The 22,391-nt window shown below is 37.3% G+C and overlaps 1 protein-coding gene across 1 annotated transcript; it reads left to right on the top strand.

Moving 5' to 3' along the window:
* Positions 1-8,142: 8,142 nt before the first annotated feature.
* LOC131152653 (calcium-transporting ATPase 12, plasma membrane-type-like) lies at positions 8,143-11,564 on the top strand. The gene has a single exon (XM_058104437.1). It carries the CDS (start codon positions 8,219-8,221, stop codon positions 11,306-11,308), a length of 3,090 nt encoding a protein of 1,029 aa, XP_057960420.1. The 5' UTR covers positions 8,143-8,218; the 3' UTR covers positions 11,309-11,564.
* Positions 11,565-22,391: the final 10,827 nt, after the last annotated feature.

A 22,391-nucleotide genomic window follows, 5' to 3' on the forward strand; every position in this document is an offset into this window, starting at 1 on the left:
AGCCATGTGTTCGTCGATGAAATTCTTAAAGCCTTCGTCAACGAAACCCTGTGTTTGTCGACAAAGCTTGGAAGCTTCCTTCTTTATTTTTGTTTCCATTTCCCTTTTTTTTCCTTCCAAAATGCAATGTCGTCAACGAACGCTCTGCGTTTGTCCACAAAGTCTACGACCTCCTTCTGTTTCTGTCTCTATTTTCCTCTCTCTTTATTATTTAAATTTAAATTTTAAATTTGGGTTGTTACACAGAAGGTCATCAGGCTACTGTCTAGGTCTTGACAGACGCCTGACGATGCAAAATGAGAAGTCTGATAAGGTTTAACCAGGCTATAATCACCCTTTTGCCCATTTTTTAAAACAAGGAATTTCAGTGACAAGCGCCTAACCCCAAGGTGCCTATGTATTTTATCTGTGTAATTCATGGATAGGCGACTGACGAGAACCCCTCAGGCTACTACCATGCAGCGGATTTTAAATTTCATAACGGACATATTTTAAAAATTAGATTGCTTGGGGCTCAAACTTGTTCAAAACTTGGATACTACTCCAAGTAAACTTGGGGATCAAGTTAAATACTTTTCTAACTCTATAAATACACCCAAGATCAATTAATTCAATCACTAAGAATCAATTACAACACTCATACTCTCTCAATTGCTCTCAAACTCTAAAAGGCTAACACAATCTCATCTTGCACGAAATTTACTGAGATTTTGCTGATTCTAAATCACCAATCTTGTGTTGCAATTCTTAATTCGTTCATTCATTCAAAGAACCATTCGGTGATACATTCTTTGAGCTTTAATCTGAATTTCATATTTGAATTATTTTGAAGTATATAGCTCTGAATTTGTACTAATCTACTCTTTAAAAGAGTGTTCTTGTACGCAGCTATCATTTTGTATTCTTGTAGTGTTTTTGATGATTTTAGGATTGTTGGTTCATTGGCTAAGCGTGGGGGATTATTTAGAGAGGTGCTGCCCTAGCCTAATTAAAGGAGTAACTGAGTGAGGGGATATCACTTGGAGAGGCAGGCTCTAACCTACTGAAGGAGTGTGTAACGGTGTTGTTTCGCTCGACAAAAGAACTAATATAGTGGAATCCTTTGGTGGTTTGCCAAAGGCGAGGACGTAGGTTAGGAATAAGCCGAACCTCGTAAAAATCATAATGTCACTCTCTTTCTCTCGCTCTTTATTTTTAGCACATATAAACTGCGTGGATGATTTAATTTCTTAATCATATATATTATGTAAATTTGAAAATTAAGTAAACTTAAAGTTTAATTTTAATTTAGGATTGCGGAAATCGAAAGGGAGTGCATTAGTTGATCAATACTTTGCGAAAACCTCAAAGAGAGTGTGTTGATTGGTTAACACCCAAAGATAAATTAACAAAGAGTTTATTTGAATTCTTAATTTTGGAAAGAGTGTGGATGTTTTGTTGAATATCAAAATGAGAAAAAAAATTCATAAACACGGGACTTGATTCAAACTTTCATTCACTACAGGGTTGCAAACAAACTAAACATCTTGAATTCTTGGAAAAGCTAAAAGAATTGCATAACATATATTGATTGAATATTTTGTGGATTTGATTGATCAGTTTTAAAGTTTGATTGGTTGATTGAAGGTTTTATTTTGTGTGGTTGTGGATTGAATAAAATATTTAAGCTTTTGTTGTGTATTGAATAAATCAGTAAAAGGTTAAGACTTCATTAAAAACAAAAAGAATTTAAAAGAAATTTTAAAACCCAATTCACCCCCGTCTTGGGACTACACCTTTGTTTTCATTTACAAAAATACACTCCCGGGGTTTTGAAATCTTTGTAAAATATTCTAAGTGAAAAGTAATATCCAAGAGGTTTTGGAATTTATTCGGGATGGAAACAATTTTCTGGGTCTCAAAAAATTTTTTCAGATTTTTTTGGATTTTTGGTGATTTTTTCATATTTTCTAGAATTTTTAAAATAAAAAATACAATTAAACAAAAACAATGAAAATCAAGTCCCAAAAATATTTTTTAAATTTTCTCTCAAGTTTTCTGAATTTTGTGATTTTTTTGACATTTTTATGAATTTTTATGGGGTTTTAAAATTTTAAATATAAAATAAAATAAAATAAAAGGCTAAACCGGCTTCATATCGGTTTGGAAGACCCAACTGGTTCGGGGAGAACTAGTTCACACAGGGGGTCAACCAGTTTAAGGTCTTAGTCAAGACCAATTCAACCCACGATGCCTATAGGGCACACGAGTTAGCGTGTGTCTTAGTGTGTGCATGGAACGTGTGTAAATGTGTGTGCATGGGTGTGTTGCATGCATGCTTAGAGTTTTGCATGTGCATGGGTGTGTGTGCATGTGCATGGGTGTTGTGTACGTGCATGAGTGGGTGTTGTAGTGTGTGTTGTGTGCATGGGAGTGTACATGAGTGCATGGGTGTGTTGCATGCATGCTTAGGTGGGTTGGTGTGTTGTGTGCAAGCATGAGTATGTGTGCAAGTGCATGGGGGTATACGTGCATGAGTAGGTGTTTTAGTATGTGTGCAGGTGTGTGTACAGTGTGTGTTAGTGGTGCGTGTTGTAGTGTGTGTGCAAGTGTGTGTTTGGGTGCGTGTAGCAGTGTGTGTACAATGTGTGTTAGTGGTGCATTTTCTGTGTGTGTGGTTTAGTGTGTGTAAAAGTGTGTGTTAGTGTGCGTGCTTTACTATGTGTGTTGGCGTGTGTGTGTGTGTGTTAGTGTGCAAACAGTGTGTTTAGCAGTGTGTGTATGTGTGTAAGTGGTGTGTGTGAGTGTGTGTTTTGTGTGAGATAGGAGTCGTGAGAGGGGTTCAACAACACTTCCAAACCATAAAGAATTTCCATAGAAACACACTCCTCTTTTAGTCTGATTTCAAGAGGTGAGGGGTAGACCTAGCAAGCAAATCAAAAAGAAACCAACCAAAATGGCAGTTAATGAGACTCCCTCTGCTATTCACCAACCCGAGAGAGAAAATAGCTTTTTGGAGGCAGAGAATGAGAGCCAATACGTGAAAACGTAAAACCAAACCACCAATGGCATTACTCAGGATCCTCTCACTCCCTATATTCAATTTTCCCAATGACCAAACCACCGGCCTCACTTCCTCTCTCTAAAACCAAACCATACCATATATATATATATACACAAAGAATGGAGAGTAAAGCAGAATCTCTGGCCACTACACACATCCACGGTTCTCAAACCTTCATGATGCCATGAATAATAATGTCAATGCAAATGAACATTTATGTACCAGAACTTCCGAAGAGCGGGAAATCTAGAGAGAAAAAGAGAGATGGTAGGATCTGCAGGTGGATTCCAGTGATGGTGAATCTTGGTGCGAGACGGTTTCGGTGATGGAGACGAAGACGGAGACGCCGTTGATTGTCGATGAAGTTGACGATGAATGGTGGATCGGATCTGACCGTGTGTGTGTGCGCGCGCGCGAACGAAAATCCCTTTGTTGAGTCCAAGCAGTACAAAATGGTGCGCAAAAAGCCGGTAGGAAAGCGGAGAAATCTCAACAGAAAATATTCCCTCCCCTTTGCGCGCGTGGTTCCGTTTGGGAGAGAAAATATCTCTCACACGTGCCTCCCTTTTTTATTTATTTTTTTATTGTCCCATTTTGTTTTCCACAAATGAGAAACCCAATTTTAATAGCACTTGATTCCCGAAAATTGGAAGGACCTGGACTCGGAAAGACGACTATATAAAAATGTTCAAAAAGAGTTCAAATTTAAAAATTAAACTACTCAACTCCAAAAAATTTGAAAATTTAGAAAAGCTCAGTTTAAAAATTAAAAATGCTCAAATTGAAATATTCAATTTTAAAACAAAAGAGACTTATTTTTTAAAATACCGGGACTTGACTAAAAAATACTATGACTCATTTTTTGAATTGTTGTTATTATTATTATTATTATTATTATTTGGAAGATAACCTAGACGAGTTTTTTTGAAAATAATCAGGACGGGACTCAATTTTTTATTTTTTTTTTTAAAAAAAAGGATCCCCCAATTTTCGGGAATCGAAGTCAAATTTTATTATAACGGGTCTTCTCAGAGTTGCCTGGTTAAAATTAGGGTGTCGACATATATAACATATTTGAGTGACCAGAAATGAGCAATGGAAGTCACTTGATTTCCAAGTCAAGAAACTAGATTTCTATTAGGAGTTTGTTTGTTGACTGAAGTTAGAAAAGAATGGGATTAGTAAATGAGGATGAACTTGCCTTTTTTCTTCGTAGTTGCATTAATCAGTATTTATTCGCAAGACCCAATTGAACCTATGTTCATTTTTAATGCAAACGGAATTCACGTTCTAATATAGATAGGTTCAATTGGAAAGAGCTTAAATTTTTATTTCTTTTAAGCACAATGAAACCTTAAGGACTCAATAGGAAATATACGAACACTTGGAAAGATAAAAATATTACAAAGAATAAATTATACTAAAATATTATAGGTTGAAGCACAGAGACTGATTACGCGCTTAAATTGCATAATTAGGTACTTTAATCATGCATTACGAATTATATTTTTCTATTTAAATACCTAATTACCCTTAATATTTTAACATTATTTTCTATTTATAATATTTGGATTTTATTGAGTAATTTATAAAATTTTGATATTTTTTATTGTAGGACAATTATTGGAAGCTAAAAACCAATGACACTTTGTAATCTGTGCGTAACTCTCTCATCCGACATCCGATTCAGATGATTCATGATGACATAGAAAGATAAAAAAACGCTCTATAATTTTCATGTTTTGAGTTTTGCGAAATACTACTGGATGCATCAAGGTTGAAATCAGATGTGAAGTTATCATACGCTATTTTATGGACTATTTCGATAATTCTCTGTAATCTGAGCGTAATATTATCGTCAGAGTTCCGATCAAGATGGTTCAAAATTCTGGCGAAAGCTGAGAAAGAGTTTTACAATTTTCGTGTTTTGAGCTTTGAGAGTTGGAGTTGTAGAAGGGTTGAAATTAGGCTTAAAGGTGGAGGGCAAATCGTCTGCCTTTTGAAAATAATAATAATAATAATAATAATAAATAAGAAAAGTGAGATGTGACCCGGCTGCATGTTAGCAATTGCTGGGTGAGGCGCTGGGTACACATGAAAAGAAAGAAAAGGAAAGAAAGAAAAAAAGGTGATTTTGGAAAAGTCAAAAGGAAAGAAGCCTTTTAGTTTTTTGGAGGGTGAGTGCATTAAGCATGCACGTGAGGTGGCCTAGGGTAGCATGCGCTGGGGGCATACACGGGTAGGAAGTAGGGGTGAGCATAATTCGGGAAATTCGAATTAACCGAATTAACCGATCAATTTCGGTCGGTTTGGTTCGGTTAACAAATAAGGGGTCGATCGGTTCGGTTATGGGTTCGCTAAATTTCAGGTAATCGGTTATCGGATCGGTTATGAAAAAATTTAATTCGGTTAAACGAATTATCCAAATTAAGAATTAATTAAAATTTAAATATAAAATAGATATATATATATATATACACTAAGTCCTCTCCACTCTCCTCTGTGCCAGACGGCCCCGGCTGGCCAACTACTCGTGTCCTCTCAACTCTCAAGTCTCATCTGCGTCGCAGCTTCCGCCTTCTCGATGACTCCGTCTCGACATCTCGGACTCGGACCCTTAGTTTTCCTTCTCCAGTTCTCCTTCAAAGTCTCCTCTGTGCCGCAGCCTCTCTAGTATCCCCTCTCGGTCTCGGACCGCGCCGCAGCCTCTCCAGTCTCCCCTCTCGATCTCAAACCTCAGTTTTCCTTCTCCTTCAGATTTCAGTCCTTCAGATTTCAATCCTTCTTCTGTTTCCCTCTGCCAAACTTAGCAGACAGTCCTTCTCCACTTCTCCTTCTCCCTCTTCGCAAATCGTCTCTTCAATCTTTGTTGTTTTGCTTGAGGCTTAGAACCTAAGTGCCGGCGGCTAAGCCCCTCTTCCCACTTCCCACTTCCCAGTTCTCTGTTCTCATCCCAATCCCGATCCCAAATCCCTCTTCCAGTCGCTGGATATCAATTAAGTGACTCAGGTACATATTCCATTCTTTAATAATTAATTTTAATTATTTCGGTTAGATTTGGTTAACCGAATTACCTGAAAAGGAATTCGGTCGGGTTCGATTCGGGTAGCTTTCCTTTTTCGGTCGATTCGGTTAATAGAATTTATTAACCGAAATTTTTGGTTAATTCGGTTAATTAACCGAATCTGGCCGAACCGACCGTTTGCTCACCCCTAGTAGGAAGGGAACTAAAAAAAGAGAAAATAAAAGAGAGGTAGGTTCTCTTATTGGGGGAGTGGGGCAGAAGGTTTGGAAGAGTGGGGCGTGAGGCAGACAGGGGAGGCCGCACCACACAGGAGGGTTGAAAAAAAATTTATTTTTTTGGTGAGCTTTCTTGTGATTTTTCTTTTTGGGGTGCTGCGAAAACACAAATACATGATCAGCAAAGGAGAGGAGGTTGTGCACAGCAAAATAAAATCTTTTCGGAATTGGAAGGCGGCGAACAACGGCTGTGTTTGGGGTATTCGCGACGTGCGACGGCGGTACTACGAGTATTGACTTTCTCGTACGCTCCAAATAGAAGAAAATATGGTGAACTCTATTATGTTGAATTTAATTTTTAAAATGAACTAAATTTTTGTATTTTAAGAAAACGATGTAACCAATTTCGAATTATGCTTGCTATTTGATCCTAATTTGAAGTAATTTTCATTACTGTTTGTTTGAGGTATTTCTGTGCTTAATGCTTTTAATTAACTGGTCATTAATTAAATGATATCAGTATTGTGATTTGGTACCGAAAGGGGGAATTATAGGATAAATCTTGGATAATTCAGCATAGGTAAATATAGAGATCGAAAGATTTGTATGAACCTACGTAGCATTAAAAATCGAGGATCTTTTTGCATTTTAAAGTTATTAATTTGCATAATCGTATGTTAAATAATAAATAAGAATAAGTTTTGATTAACTATCAAAAGAGACTTTTGGAAAAATTGGAGATTTACTAACAAACAGAGAATATGAATTCGAATTGGCTAGATGAGTTAAGCATAGTGAGAAACTAGGTGAAATCGGTTTTCTAAAAGTTTTCACCATCAGTAATTTGATAAGCAGTATCCAGTTTTAAATTCTCTTGAATAGTTTATTTAAAGTAGTTTTGTTTAAATTTCGCAATCTAAAATTATTAATCTTTCTAAATAAAATCAAGGTTATTATAAATTCGGTATTTTGTAAAATTAAGACATCAATCCCACAGGACGATACTCTACACAACATTATATTATAAAATTACGATACTGTGCGCTTGCAGTTTGCACCGATCAGAGACCTTTGTTTTCCTAAAACCAAATTCGCCACCTCCAACAGTGTAGTAGGAACACAAGGGCTAGTTTCTAGAATTTGATAGTCTATGCTACGAGTGAGATGTATACTAAACTAGAAGGTGACGAACTAAATTCAACGTCAAATGTATTAGGGAAAGTACTCAACGTCAAATGTATCTCAAAAGTTGTAAACTATTGTTTTTTTAGAGGTTGATTGAATTCATTGTCTTAATACTTGGAAAAATAAAAATTAAACATTGTAATAATTTAGTCAAAAAATCAACTATTGTTGCATATTAAATTAATGACACTTAGCTTTTGTTTCAATGCAATTGAAGATCAAAAAATCAATAAACCAATGTGTAAAATGCGAGAGACTGCTCTCAAGATTTAAGTTTAAAAACACAGTTAGGATTGTAACTTTTAAGACTGTAAAATTAAAGAATTATTGGTGGATAATAGGAGTCCTAACACCCACATAAGAAAGAGCTCCCTTTGACAACCAATATGGAAGACAAAAGCTTATAATTGGTGCATTGTAAATCTTGCCCAACACGCATGGTGTTGTTACATGAAAGATTTTTCAGATCTTTCATAATTTGCCTTAGGGAGCAAGGATAAGGTACAGGCGATAATGCCTCCGAGGTTCTAGGAAGGAGCCTAGAGGAGTAATTAGAAGGCAAGCTCATGATTCTCTTCTTTTACCATTTACATTTGTTATCATGAGAGCAGAGCACTGTTGGCATGAGCCCATTTTAAATAGCTCCAATGCATAAGAATCAAAGCTCTATATAAATTCAAGTGCAAACTTGCTCTCTTAGGAACTTAGCCTAGCCTGCCTGCTCCCCCCTCTTCAATTCTTTCTCCAACCATGTCAACTTGGCCCCGTCTTCTCCCACTGCAACCACACCACTCAAATGCAGCACTGGTCGTAAACATCCCAGCAGCCAACAATCTCACAAAGCCTCAGCGGAGATGGAGATTCGCTTTCGCCGCTATCTATTCCATTCGCGCTCTGCTCTCGACGATCAAGTCCCTAACCAGTACTTCTCATGCTATCCTTGACATCAACTCAAGTCCTCCCCACCATTTCTCCAATGTTGCAGGCACTACTAAGAAAAGAGCGCTTGCCAAAATGGCTAAGGAAAAAAACTTGGATGACCTCAAACGTCTCGGCGGAGTCGGGGGCGTAGTTGAAGCTTTGAAAACCAATGCTGACAATGGTATCCACGGCGGAGAAGAAGACGTGCAGTGGCGGGCTCGAGAATTCGGCTCGAACGAATACATCAAGCCCCCTCCAAAGGGCTTCTTTCATTTTCTTTGGGAAGCCTTCAAGGATGTCACCATTATCATCCTGCTCATGTGCGCCACTCTCTCGCTTGGTTTCGGCATCAAAGAGAATGGACCAAGGGAGGGATGGTACGAAGGGGGAAGCATCTACTTTGCTGTCTTCTTGGTCATTGTGGTTTCCGCAGGATCGAACTACAGGCAGTCGAAACAATTCGAAGAGTTATCGAAAGTGAGCGGCGACATCCAAGTCGATGTCGTGCGAAACGGGCGGCGCCACCACATTTCCATCTCCAACGTGGTGGTTGGAGACGTCGTGAGCCTGAATATTGGTGACCAGGTCCCGGCCGATGGCCTTTTCTTGACCGGCCATTCTCTGCGAATCGACGAGTCTAGCATGACTGGCGAGAGCGAACAAGTCGAGATCGAACATGACCACCCGTTCTTGCTTTCTGGAGCTAAGGTTGTGGACGGGTACGGCCGAATGGTGGTGACCGCGGTGGGCACTAGCACCACGTGGGGGGAGATGATGAGCTCCATCGGCCATGATTCGGCAGAGCAGACGCCGCTGCAAGCTCGGCTCAACAAGTTGACATCTGCCATCGGCAAGGTAGGCTTGGTGGTGGCCTCCCTGGTTCTAGTAGCTATGTTGATTCGTTACTTCACAGGAAGTACTAAAGATGAAAATGGACGTAGGGAGTACAATGGAAGAAGGACCGGGTTCGATGAGATCATGAACGCCATGGTTCGAGTGGTTGCAGCGGCCGTGACGATCGTGGTGGTGGCGATCCCGGAAGGTTTGCCTCTTGCTGTTACATTGACTTTGGCTTATTCCATGAAAAGAATGATGGTTGATCATGCGTTGGTTCGGAGACTGTCGGCCTGCGAGACGATGGGTTCGGCGACGACAATTTGTACTGATAAAACAGGCACATTAACCCTAAACCAGATGAAGGTGACTGCGTTTTGGCTCGGAAAAGAATCGATTTCTGCCGACGCCTACAAAGCAGTTTCTCCTTCTATCGTTGAGTTGCTTCGCCAGGCAGCTGGTCTAAACACCACAGGTAGTATCTACAAAACCAATTCAGGCTCAGAGCCGGAGTTCTCCGGGAGCCCAACAGAGAAAGCGCTGCTCTTCTGGGCTGTTCAAGAATTGAATTTGGATGTTGACGAATTGAAACAAAAGTATGAAATCCTCAATGTGAAAGCCTTCAATTCCGAAAAAAAGCGTAGTGGGGTGTTGTTAAAATATGAGGCAGATGATAAGATTCATGTCCATTGGAAAGGAGCAGCCGAGTTGTTGCTCGAAAGATGCTCGTATTATTACGATAGTGCCGGGTCGCTAATACCCATACATGCTGGAGATCGAAAAGAAATCGTGCAAAATATCCGAAGTATGGCGGCCGAGGCCCTTCGGTGCATCGCATTCGCTCATAAAGAAATTAGAGTGGAAGATGATGATCATCTCAATTATGAAGGCCACGAAAGGACGCGGCCGCTTGACGAAGAAGACCTAGCATTTCTAGGTGTTGTGGGTATAAAAGACCCGTGTCGACCCTTCGTTAAGCATGCTGTGCTGGATTGTCAGAACGCAGGTGTCGATGTCAAAATGGTCACTGGGGACAACATTTTCACCGCGATAGCCATCGCACTCGAATGCGGGATACTCGAATCCAATTCAAACATCAAAGAAAAAGTAGTAGAAGGGGTCGAGTTCCGAAACTACTCTCACGAAGAGAGGATGAAGAGGATCCGCGACATTCGCGTGATGGCGAGATCCTCCCCTATGGACAAACTCCTAATGGTGAAATGCTTAAAACAAAGCGGCAATGTGGTTGCCGTCACCGGGGATGGAACGAACGACGCGCCAGCATTAAAAGAAGCCGACGTCGGGCTTGCTATGGGGATTCAAGGTACCGAAGTGGCGAAGGAGAGCTCGGACATCATCATCTTGGACGACAACTTCAAATCGGTCGTCACTGTTTTGAAATGGGGAAGATGTGTTTACAATAGCATTCAGAAGTTCATCCAATTCCAGCTCACCGTCAATGTTGCCGCCCTCGTGATCAACTTGGTGGCAGCATGCTCAAATGGAGAAGTCCCGTTAACTGCGGTCCAGCTGCTGTGGGTGAACCTCATCATGGACACTCTAGGGGCTCTAGCCCTCGCCACCGAGCGGCCGACCGACGAGCTAATGAAGAAGGCCCCGGTCGGTCGAACCGAACCCCTCATTACCAACATCATGTGGAGAAACCTAATTTTCCAAGCTTTCTATCAGATAATCATCCTTCTGACCTTACAATATAAGGGCACCTCCATATTCAAGGTGGGCAAGAAGGTTAAGGACACACTAATCTTTAACACGTTCGTTCTCTGCCAGGTTTTCAACGAGTTCAACGCTAGGAGATTGGAGAGGAAGAATGTGTTCAAGGGGATTCACAGAAACCAGTTGTTTGTGTCAATCATAGGGATAACGATTGTGCTGCAAGTGGTGATGGTGGAATTTTTACAGAGGTTTGCAGATACAGAGAGACTGAGTTGGAGTCAGTGGGGAGTGTGCATTGCGCTTGCCTCCATTTCGTGGCCGCTGGGTTTGGTTGTGAAGTATATTCCGGTTGGAGAAAAACCATTTATGAGCTATCTAAGATGCAAGCGCTTCAAGATTTCTGTGTAGATGTTCTTCTCCATTGAAGATAAGTGTTTTGCAGCATTGGTATAAGTTCATGCATATAAAATATAATATATCTTTAAGAAGAGCATAATTAACAAATGGCAATTATTGTATTTCATGTAGTGTGTTCAAAATGAAAACTTCCGTAAATATAATTGTATGATTCTGTAAATATTTATATACTGAATGTGGAGCATCTGTAATATTCTATTGAAGTTCATGAAGCAATAAAACAACTTATGGAAAAAATTATTAGATATGAGTGTTTTTTTAGATAGATATGAGTTTATCATTATAGAAATTATATACCCTTCAAGAAATCATTAGATATACTGAGTATATACATAGAATCTAACATGATTTTTCTATTTCTACTAATTTAACTAAATTAAGTATTATTTTTTTCTACACATAACGAGATAATATTAGATTCAGTGTATATATCTGGTGTATCAAAAAAAAAAAATTTCTATTCATCCATGTTTCTTTGTGCCTATTTTTTTAAATATTGACTTGTGGCAAATATGTCATAGATCTATATATATATATATATATATATATATATATATATATATATATATAGTGGGACCTAATTGCCACTTGTTTAACATTTAATAAATAGACATAAAAATAATATGGAAAGATTGAAACTTGCATCAAACAAAAAAATCACTAACCCTATCCCTGTGTTAATTTGGAAAGACATTATCTAAAATGCATCCTTCCAAACACTATCTATGTTTTAAAAGACATTGGATTTGAATTTGTATTAGATTTGAATAAATATGTAATATAAAACCGTATTGAAATTTGTCCAAATGCGCTGAAATTCAAATCCAAAATTCAAAATTCATACTCTCAAACACAACATAAAAATAATTTAATTAAAAGAGAAATCTTACTATAAGAAAAAGGTATATAATCCTTGAAATTTTTATGATTACCATATATGCTTCATTTTAAAATATAAAATCATAATGAGAAGAAATAATCACTTTAATTGAAACTTCTAGTGTGTGTGTGTGTGTGTTTTTTTTTTTTCTTTTTTTAGAAGAAAGGATATCCTCCTAGTAATTAATTAATAGTCATATAAATTTGTAAGGTTGGTCAATCTTTTTATGTACACTTCAATAAGATTCACTTACTTTTCTTAGGCTTGCTAAAGTTGACAGTTAAATATGATTGCATGAAATCGCTAAGTACAAATCCTTTAAATTGTACTAATTTAAAATATAGAGAATAAAATAAGTTTCCCAAATTAATTTATAATTTCATCTTTTTCTTTCTAGACAACATATACATAGCTTCTTATAAAATCAAATGGAATACCATAATATTGTTTTTTCAAAAGCTATAAGCCAGATGCTTATATGATTTTTATTTTGTTTCCATGTAAGAAAATGTATGAAGTTTTGTTTAAATTTGAGTTACACACATACGCACTTAGATATATATTATAGGCGTAGGCGCATACCCACAACATTAACTTTTGTAAAAGGTAAAGCAGGTTTCAATCAAAGAGAAGAGGAGATAAAAAGAGAAACCAGCAGCAGAGAAGGCAAGCAGCCACCATAAAGATGAAAAAAATTAAAGTCAGAGAGAGAAATCAGTTCATTTGTTGTTACTTTAGAAAAAATGTGAAACACCAAAATGGACAAAAATGTGAAACTCCAAATGGATAAAAATCCTACAACTGCTTTCGGCACGACCCATTTGATTGAGGATAATGTTCATAAAACTAAACTGCAACAGGTCGAAACCTTAGCTGGATTGTGTGGATTCTACATGTTGGGTTTCCCTCACGTGGGACCCAAAAAAGATTTTTAATTAATGCTCTGTTGGCTTCTCAAAAAAGGCATGTTTGCTGCATGTCCTTTGGCATTCTCCAAAAGCTTATGGCTCCCTCTGCTTGCAGCCAGCACTGCAGCACTCCCTCCGCCAACAACCAGCATCAGCATCAGTCGTCCTCACCATTCATTTTCTGCGGCAGCTCCGTCGGCGAGTCTTGCAATTCAAGCTGTTTATTATTTACAGCATATTAGTATTTTACTGGATGTGCTATTTTGATTGATTCTTTTGGAAATTTTGTTCATAATATTGATGAGATCTTTATATCTTACTATATTTGTTTATACACTCTTGTGTATTTGTAAGGGTCGTGCCTTTTGTATCCACTTTGTATAACATTTGGTGATAGTGGATTTGGACAATTGTGTTCCGTGGACGTATTTCAACATTTGATGGAACCACGTTAAATTTCTTGTGTCTCATTTTATTTTATTATTTGCATTACGTCATTGATTTACTTGTGGTAATTAGTTCATATATATTTTTTTTCCCCAACAAGTGGTATCTGAGTCGTATTATTTGTACTTATTAAATTTGTGTAAATCATGGATGGTAATATTGATCATATGATTAGCTTCAATGGAAGCAATTGGGTAACTTGGAAAACAAAAATGCAAGACCTTTTATTTTACAAAGATTTGGATGGACCTATTGAGGGTGATAGTCAAAAGCCTATAGGCACAAGTGATGATGAGTGGAATTGGCTTAATAGAAAATCCATTGGTGTCATCCGGCAATGGATTGATGATAGTGTTTTTCATCATGTTTCTACCCAAACTTCGGCACATTAATTGTGGAAAAAATTAGAGGGTCTTTCTAATAAAAAGTCGGCTACAAATAAAGTTTTTTTTTTCCAAAAATTGGTAAACTTGAAATATAAAGATGATCGTCTTATTACCAAGCATTTGAATTAGATGAAAAATATTATCAATCAGCTTGCTACTATGAAAATAGTTTTTGATGATGAATTGCAGGCCTTAATGCTTTTTAACTCTTTGCTAGAAAGTTGGGAGACTTTGATTGTGACAGTTAGTAATTCGGCGCCCGATGGAATTGTTACTATGAACCATGTAACTAGTAGCTTGTTGAATGAAGAAGTTAGAAGAAAATCAATTAGTTCTTCTCATTCAAAGGCACTTGTGACAGAAAATTGGGGGAGAGGTAGATGCAAACGCATATATTCTCACCGCAATAATAAATCAAGAGGCCGGTCCAGCTCAGTTTTGAAAAAAGATATTGAGTGCCACTATTGTCATAAAAAGGGGCATATGAAGTAAGAGTGTAAAAAATTAAAATTCAAGGAGCAAAACAAAGAGAAAAATATTCAGAAAAAGAATGAAGACACAACTTCAGTTGCATCTAATTTTGAGAAAAAGAATGAAGACACAACTTCAGTTGCATCTGATGGTAATCTTATAGTTGTTTGTGATGAAAGTTACATTAATTTGACAAGTCAAGAGATTAACTGAGTTATTGATTCCAATGCATCATTCCATGTCACTTCTCAGGAAGATTTCTTCACTTCTTATTACAAAGGAAATTATGGAGTTATTCAGATGGGTAATGAAGCTTTGTCAAAAATTGTTGGCATGGGAAATGTTTGTTTAGAACCAAATCTGGGATGCAAGTTGGTGCTCAAAGATGTGAGACATGTACCCGACATTCGGCTACCGGAAAGCTTGATGATGAAAGGTTTGGCAATCATTTTGGTGATCGAAAATGGAAGCTCACAAAGGGCAAATTGGTGGTGGCTAAAGGCAAGAAGACCGGTACACTCTATATGATGCAAGGTAAAATTGGTAATGGTATTCTGAATGCAATTGAGAGTCACTCTTCCACCGATTTGTGGCATAAGTGACTTAGGCACATGAGTGAAAAAAAATGCAGTTTTTGTTCAAAAAGAAACTTTTACCCGAAATGAAAGGTACTTCTCTTAAAGCTTGTATTCATTGTTTGATCGGAAAGTAATATAAAGCTCCTTTTCATACAAAATGTGCTACCAAAAAAACAAAATTCTAGATTTGATACATTCCAATGTATGTGGTCCATTGAAAGTTAAATCGCATGGTGGTGCACTTTATTTTGTTACTTTTATTTATGATTGTTCAAGAAAAGTTTGGGCTTACACTTTGAAAACTAAAGATCAAGTTTTAGATGTGTTTAAGCATTTTCAGGTTAATGTTGAAAGAGAGACTGGAAAGAAGGTGAAATGTGTGTGCTCAGATAATGGTGGAGAGTACATTGGCCCATTTGATGCATATTGTTATAGCCAAGGGATTAGACATCAAAAGACTGTCAAAAAAACCCCTCAACAAAATGGAATTGCTAAAAGGATGAATCGCACCATACTGGAGAGAATGAGATGTATGCTCTCTCATGCAAAGTTGCCAAAATCATTTTGGGGTGAAGCAATGAGGACAGTAGTGGGCTTGATTAATTTATCTCCTTCAACACCTTTACTTGGTGAAGTTCCCGAAAAAAATTGGAAATGTAAGGATGTCACTTATGATCACTTGAAAGTTTTTGGTTGTCGTGTATTTGTTCACATTCCAAAAGATAAAAGATCCAAACTTAATGACAAAACAATGCAATGTATTTTTCTTGGCTACGGCCATGATGAATTTGGATATAGATTGTGGGATCCGGTTGAAAAGAAAGTTGTTAAAGGCTGAAATGTTAAATTTTTTCAAGATCAAACAATTGAAGATTTTGGCACAATTGAGCAACCACGATCTAATGGGAATGATTTTGTTGACTTAGAGTCACTTACTCCACCTTTGGCACATGATAAAAATATGAAAGATTTTCTTCCACCTCTTGAAGATGTTGGAAATGATGAAATTCCTAGTGATGTTGAAGATGAAAATGATATACACCTTTTACAGAACCATGATACACACCTTTTACCGAACCATGATATACAACTATTATAGAACCATGATATACAGTTTTTACAGAGCCATGATATACAGTTAGTATAGAGCTATGACTTACAGTTATTATACAAAATCATGGTATTACAGTTTGTACAGAATCATGGTTATTTCAATTTATACAGAATCATGGTAAAATAGTAATATACAGACATAGTATTATATAGCATCAGATCCCTGATGGACTAGAGCAGATCACAGAGCATGGTACTATAGCCCTTTAGTCGTTATTGGTGATGGTCAAGTTTACAAGTCACACATGTTGGCTCTATGACTCTTGCCCCTTCCTCGAAATCCTTTACATTAACTAATACTCTTTATGTTCCTAATATTCACAAGAACTTAATCCTTGTTCATAATTTCACCCATTCCAATAATGTCTATCTTGAGTTTCACTCATTTTATTTTCTTGTGAAGGATTGGAGCACAGTGGTGACTCTTCGTCGCGGTAAATGTTAGGATGGTGTCTATCCAATGCTGATGGCTTCTCCTGCTACTAAGTCTTCTGTTTTAGCACTTGTTGCTGAAAAAACAACATCTAACACTTGGCATAGATGACCTAGGCATCCATCAAATAAAATTGTTGATTTTATTATATGTACATTTTCTCTTCCAGTTGTAGTGTTCGTACCTCTTCACTTCTCTTTGTTAACACTTATCCTCTTGAATATATCTATTGAGATCTTTGGGGGCCTATGTCTTCCACTTCACTTGATGAGTTTCATTTTTATGCCCCTTTTTTTATCATTTTACCAAGTATTGTTGGTTTTTTCCCATCCGTCGAAAAAGTGATGTTCGCTCCATTTTCTGTCAGTTAAAAGGGCTACTTGAAAAACAATTTGGTTTTCAAATCAAGCACTTGTACTTCGATAATGAGGGCGAATATTATGATCTTTTCTAATTTCTTTCTTCTAATTCCATTAGTTGACTAACCACCGCTCCTCATACACCTTAATAGAATGGTACGAGTAAACGTCAACATAATCACATTGTTGAAATAGACCTCACTCTATTGAGTCAAGCGAGTCTTCCTCCATCTTATTGGTCCTATGCATTTCAAGCAGTGGTTTATTTAATAAATCATATGCCCACTCCTCTTTTTAAAAATAAAAGTTCATTCTAATATTTATTTGGTCGTCTCGTCGATTACAAGAAGTTGCTAATTTTTGGTTGTCAGTGTTACCCATGGATAAAACCTTATACCACAAGTAAACTACCACCAAAATCAACACCTTATCTCTTCCTCGGTTACTCAAGCTCACAAAGTGCCTATAAGTATATGTACCTTGTTACATCTTGCATTTACGTGTCTAAGCATGTGATCTTTGATTAGTGTTTTTTTTCCCTTTTCTTCCTATGCTCATGTCACTATGCCTTCTCTATTAGTTTCAAGTGATAACACACAAGATCTTGCCATACCAGCGGTGCATTCCATTGGACAAATACCCTCCTCTCCTACCACTGTGATGGACAGTGCTTCTGCAGCTTCGGCTCTCCTTTCCCAGCCATCATCTTCCCCCACACAATCTCTGCCAGCAATAATACCTCCACCTGCCACACCTGCAGCTCCGAACCGGTCCACCTATACTCATGCTATGACTACCCGATCTATGAATAATATTCATAGACCCAAACATCTTTACCTAACCACAAAACATCTTCTTCCTCAACCTGTAGGGCCCATATGTGTGTCTCGGGCCCTAAAGGATCCCAAGTGGCGGCACTCTATGTTAGAGGAGTTCACTACTTTGGTTAAACATGGCACATGAGAGCTTGTTCCACTACACTCCACCATCAAACCCATTGGATGCAAATGGGTTTTCTGAATCAAACGAAATCCTGATGGTAGTATTTCTCACTATAAAATAAGGTTGGTGGCCAAAGGTCGGATTTCATCAAATGATGGTTTCCCCTTAAACCGTGGATGGTTTCCTTCAACACAATTTCCAACTCTCTTCTTGAAACCATCGAAGCACTTGGGCCAAACCTTCGACAGATTGTCGTGTTTCTTCATAAACTTGATTTTTAGGTGCATAATCAATGTTTTATCTCAACTGGGACCAAGAGAATAAAAGCTTATAATACTAAGATTATTTAATGCTTGTCCCATATTAAAATACATTTGACTAAAGGATATTTTTCATAAAACTCATTGTTTTGTCTTTGAATACTCATAAGTATGAAACTTATGATTTGGTGATATCCTATATACTAGTATGCACATGTAGTTGCTCAACTCTTGCTCAATAAACATGCATGAATCAAAACTACAAGAGTTACAGAAAGTACTACCTCAAACACTCCCAATGACATATGATTCTACACTTTCTTCATTTGGATGTGCTTGAGATCTCCCGAGTGAGTGTCCTCTTGATCTTTTGCCTATTTGAGTGTCCACTATATCTTTGCCTATGATTAGAGTATTTGCTTGATCTTTGCACTTAAACTCTATATCTGTATGATTTCGCCGCTTATACTTGTCACAACTTAGTATGCAAAGATTAGTTTTGTAACGACCCTCAATTTCTTAACATAAAATATCACATAATAAAATGGTCAACCCGAACCCGTGGGTAACGGGGACACCTGCCAAACACAGCGGAAAACCTAACAGCAATAAATATAAAATCTCAAACATCCAATCATAAAACATAATACCAGAGCATTCTATACATCCTCACATACATCAAAATATCTCTAGGGTCAAACACAAAATAACTCTGACCCTATTACAAAATCTTACCCTTCTCACAGGGTAATCTCACTTGTTCAACGGCGGCCTTGACCCACCGGTCTCTCAGGGGCTCCTGAAAAATTAATTAAGTTTGGGGGTGAGACACTTCTCAATCAGGGAAAATAAACTAAATACAGTTGTGTGACAACATAAATATTTAATGCATTTATACGTATACAGTACATTTCAGAATTCTATAAACATCATCATATCGTACTGGGTAAACATATATTTTCACATCTGTTAATAATCATAACATACATAAAATCATCTGTTATAACTGTAGTACTGAAAACAAACCTAGGATGAATAGCTAGCTAGTGTCATATATTACCCCCCATGATGGGTTGTGCAGCCCAAAGGCGGGACCCGACAATGGCTGGCCGACCACTGCCGAATCAAATATGTCTATAAGTACGATGAGCCCGCCACACCCTGGTCCGGACTGCCAGGTGGACGTCCACACTCTACTGAAAGCCACATCGACTATCCATCTCTCATCCCCTTGTGGGATGGTTAGCACTAATCTGACGTAGATATCTGATCTACACATATAGCTACGGTACCGAGCCCCTGAACTAAACTAAACTAATATCCTGGTGGTGATAACATATAATACATGATCATATATATAACATTATTACAGCCTCGTGCCGAAAATATAGTAATTACGGCCTCGTGCCGAAAACATAAATACATGGCCTCGCACTAATAACATAAATACGGCCTCGTGCCGATAACATAAATACATAGCCTCGTGCCAATAACATAAATACGGCCTTGTGCCGATAACATAAATATATGGTCTCACGCCAATAACATAAATACGGCCTCGTGCCGATAACATAAATATATGGCTTCGCGCCAAAATTGTTTCAGGTATATATATTCTGAAAATACATCATTTATCATATAATCGTCAAAACCATCATAACATAATTCATCTTTTCATAATACCCTAAAACATGTTTCATTCGTAAAATTTTTCAAATCATAATACATTCTACATAAAACAATATTCATGCCACATATGCTGTAAAAAAAAAAAACCATACTTCATATTCTAAAATCGTGAATTCCTTACATCTCATACATACATATACATTTTAATCATCATAACAGTATTTTTCCAATCGTACATTTCATTCGTAATACACAATATAACATATGCTTTTTTGAAAATAAATTTACTCATAATCAATAATAATTTGTATGAAAAATTACTGCTTTAGTTTATTCCCTTACCTAACTACTGAGAAATTCGTTATGACGCAAAATTTCACGCCCTTGGCGCCCGAAATTTAACTCCTACAATTTACATTTTCCCCATATTAATTAATCTATTTCTTCAAAATAATACTCATCTAGCCTTTCCTAAGCTTCATATACTTCAAATTAATATTTAAACTATTATTTAATATCCCTATTTAATTTTTTGAATTTTTCCTGCAGGTCCCAAAATTACACCCGCGGCGCTCACCCGGGCCCTAAATTCCAGAAATCCTACTTTAGTCCTAGATGCCTAATATTTTAGCATTTCTAAATTAATGCTAATTAATTAAAAATAAGTCCCTTAATAATCGCCGCACCCCAAATTTGAGATTTTGGTCCGACACCCACACGAGAATTCCGTCCCACTAGACTTGTAGAGAATCATCCCTAGATTCTCGTGGTGGTGTCCGTTCGTCAACTGGGCTTATATTTTGTAAGAAATTAAAGAAAAAGGAAAAAATGGCTTACCCCAAGGAATATGCTTACGCTGCTCCTACCACCGATCCGCTTCGGTAGAAATAACGGCAACGGCGAATGGAGTCCAGTGGTATTTTCGGATTTTCGATCGGGCGAAAATCCATCACGAAATCAAGGAGAGTGGAAGAGAGAACGTGAGAAGAGAGAGAGTTCAGAGGCGCGTTGCAAGATGCTTAAAAGAAAAGAAAAGAAAAGAAAAGAAAAAAGAAGAAGAAGAAGAAGAAGAAAGTAAAAAAAAAAAAAAAAAATTCATTGAATATTTAAATCAACCTTCAGGAAACGTCCAGGTTTCATCTCTTTACTTTACTTTATAATTATATTATATTATAATTTTTCCTTTTTACTTTAATCCTTATATATATATACACACACACACACACACACACACACACACATATATCTTTAATATTATTTATTTAATCAATTCAATTTAATAATATTTAATTAATTACCTATTTTTTCTTTATTATATATATTTTTTTAATCCAATTAATTAATTAATTAATTAATTATTATTATTTTAAAATCATTCTACTAGTCTTTTATATCCCTTTTTGGGGTTTTTACAAGTTTAACATAGAACCGCTAATGAGTTGTTATCATCAAAATATGACAATTAAGATTATGTAGCCACTAAGGCTAACAATCCTAATCTGCCTTCTCATGTTTGTAGGTTAAAAATATCTTTATATAACTTGAAACAAGCACCTCGTGCTTGGTATCAAGAACTGAGCACTTGTCTTCTTCAATTAAGATTTCAGTAGTCCAAATCCGACTCCTCTTTGTTTATCTACAATTGTGATGGTGTTACACTCTGTTTTCTGGTATATGTGGATGATCTCTTACTCACTGGAAGTAATAATGTAACTATCCCTAGAGTTGTTTAGCAGCTTGGTCATTGTTTTTCTTTGAAGGATCTTGGTTCATTAAATTATTTTGTTGGTGTCGAGGTAATTTTAGTTAATCATGGCAACAAAACTATACTCGGTGTCTTCTTTCTCACGCCAAGATGGATGGTGCCAAGGTAGTGATGACTCTACTTGCCACAAATTAAGGATCTTCTTCAGCTTCATGATGGCTTTTCTCCTGATGATTCGACTGAGTACCGCCTAGTTATAGGAGCTCTCCAATATCTCTCTCTTACTCGGTCCAACATTGCCTTCTCGGTCAATAAGTTGGCTCAGTTCATGCATAAACCGTCTCACCTTCATTAGACTACTGCCAAACGCATTCTGTGTTACTTGAAGGGCACTCTTAATCATGGCATTCTCCTCAAGCACACTAGGAATCTCACTCTTCAAGGGTTCTCTGATGCTGATTGGGTAGGTGATAGAGATATTAGATCCTCCACCTCTTCCTATCTTATTTTTGGGGTGATTGTCCCATTTCCTAGAGCATGCGAAAGCAGCATGCTGTGGCTTGTTCCTCCACCGAGGCAAAATATCATGCTCTTGCTTCAACCACCTCCGATCATGTTTGGATTCACTCATTGCTTCATGAAATTGGTATTCTGATTGCTAAGCCCTCACAAATATTTTGTGATAATATTAATGCTACTTAGTTAAGTCTTAATCTTGTAATGCATTTGAGGATGAAACATATTGTTATTTATCTTCATTTTGGTCGTGATCTAGTCACCAAAGGAATGCTGCAAGTATCTCATGCCATCACACTCGACTAGCTTGCAGATTTCTCGACTAAAGCTCTATCACATCAGAAATTTCAAACTTTGTGCATCAAGATCGGCTTATCTGATGTCTCGCTTATCTTGAGGGGGCATATAAAGGAAATCATGTAGTTAACCAGAAAATTGTCAACGGTT

This window comes from Malania oleifera, chromosome 4, assembly GCF_029873635.1.
Source record: "Malania oleifera isolate guangnan ecotype guangnan chromosome 4, ASM2987363v1, whole genome shotgun sequence".
NCBI lineage: Eukaryota > Viridiplantae > Streptophyta > Magnoliopsida > Santalales > Ximeniaceae > Malania > Malania oleifera.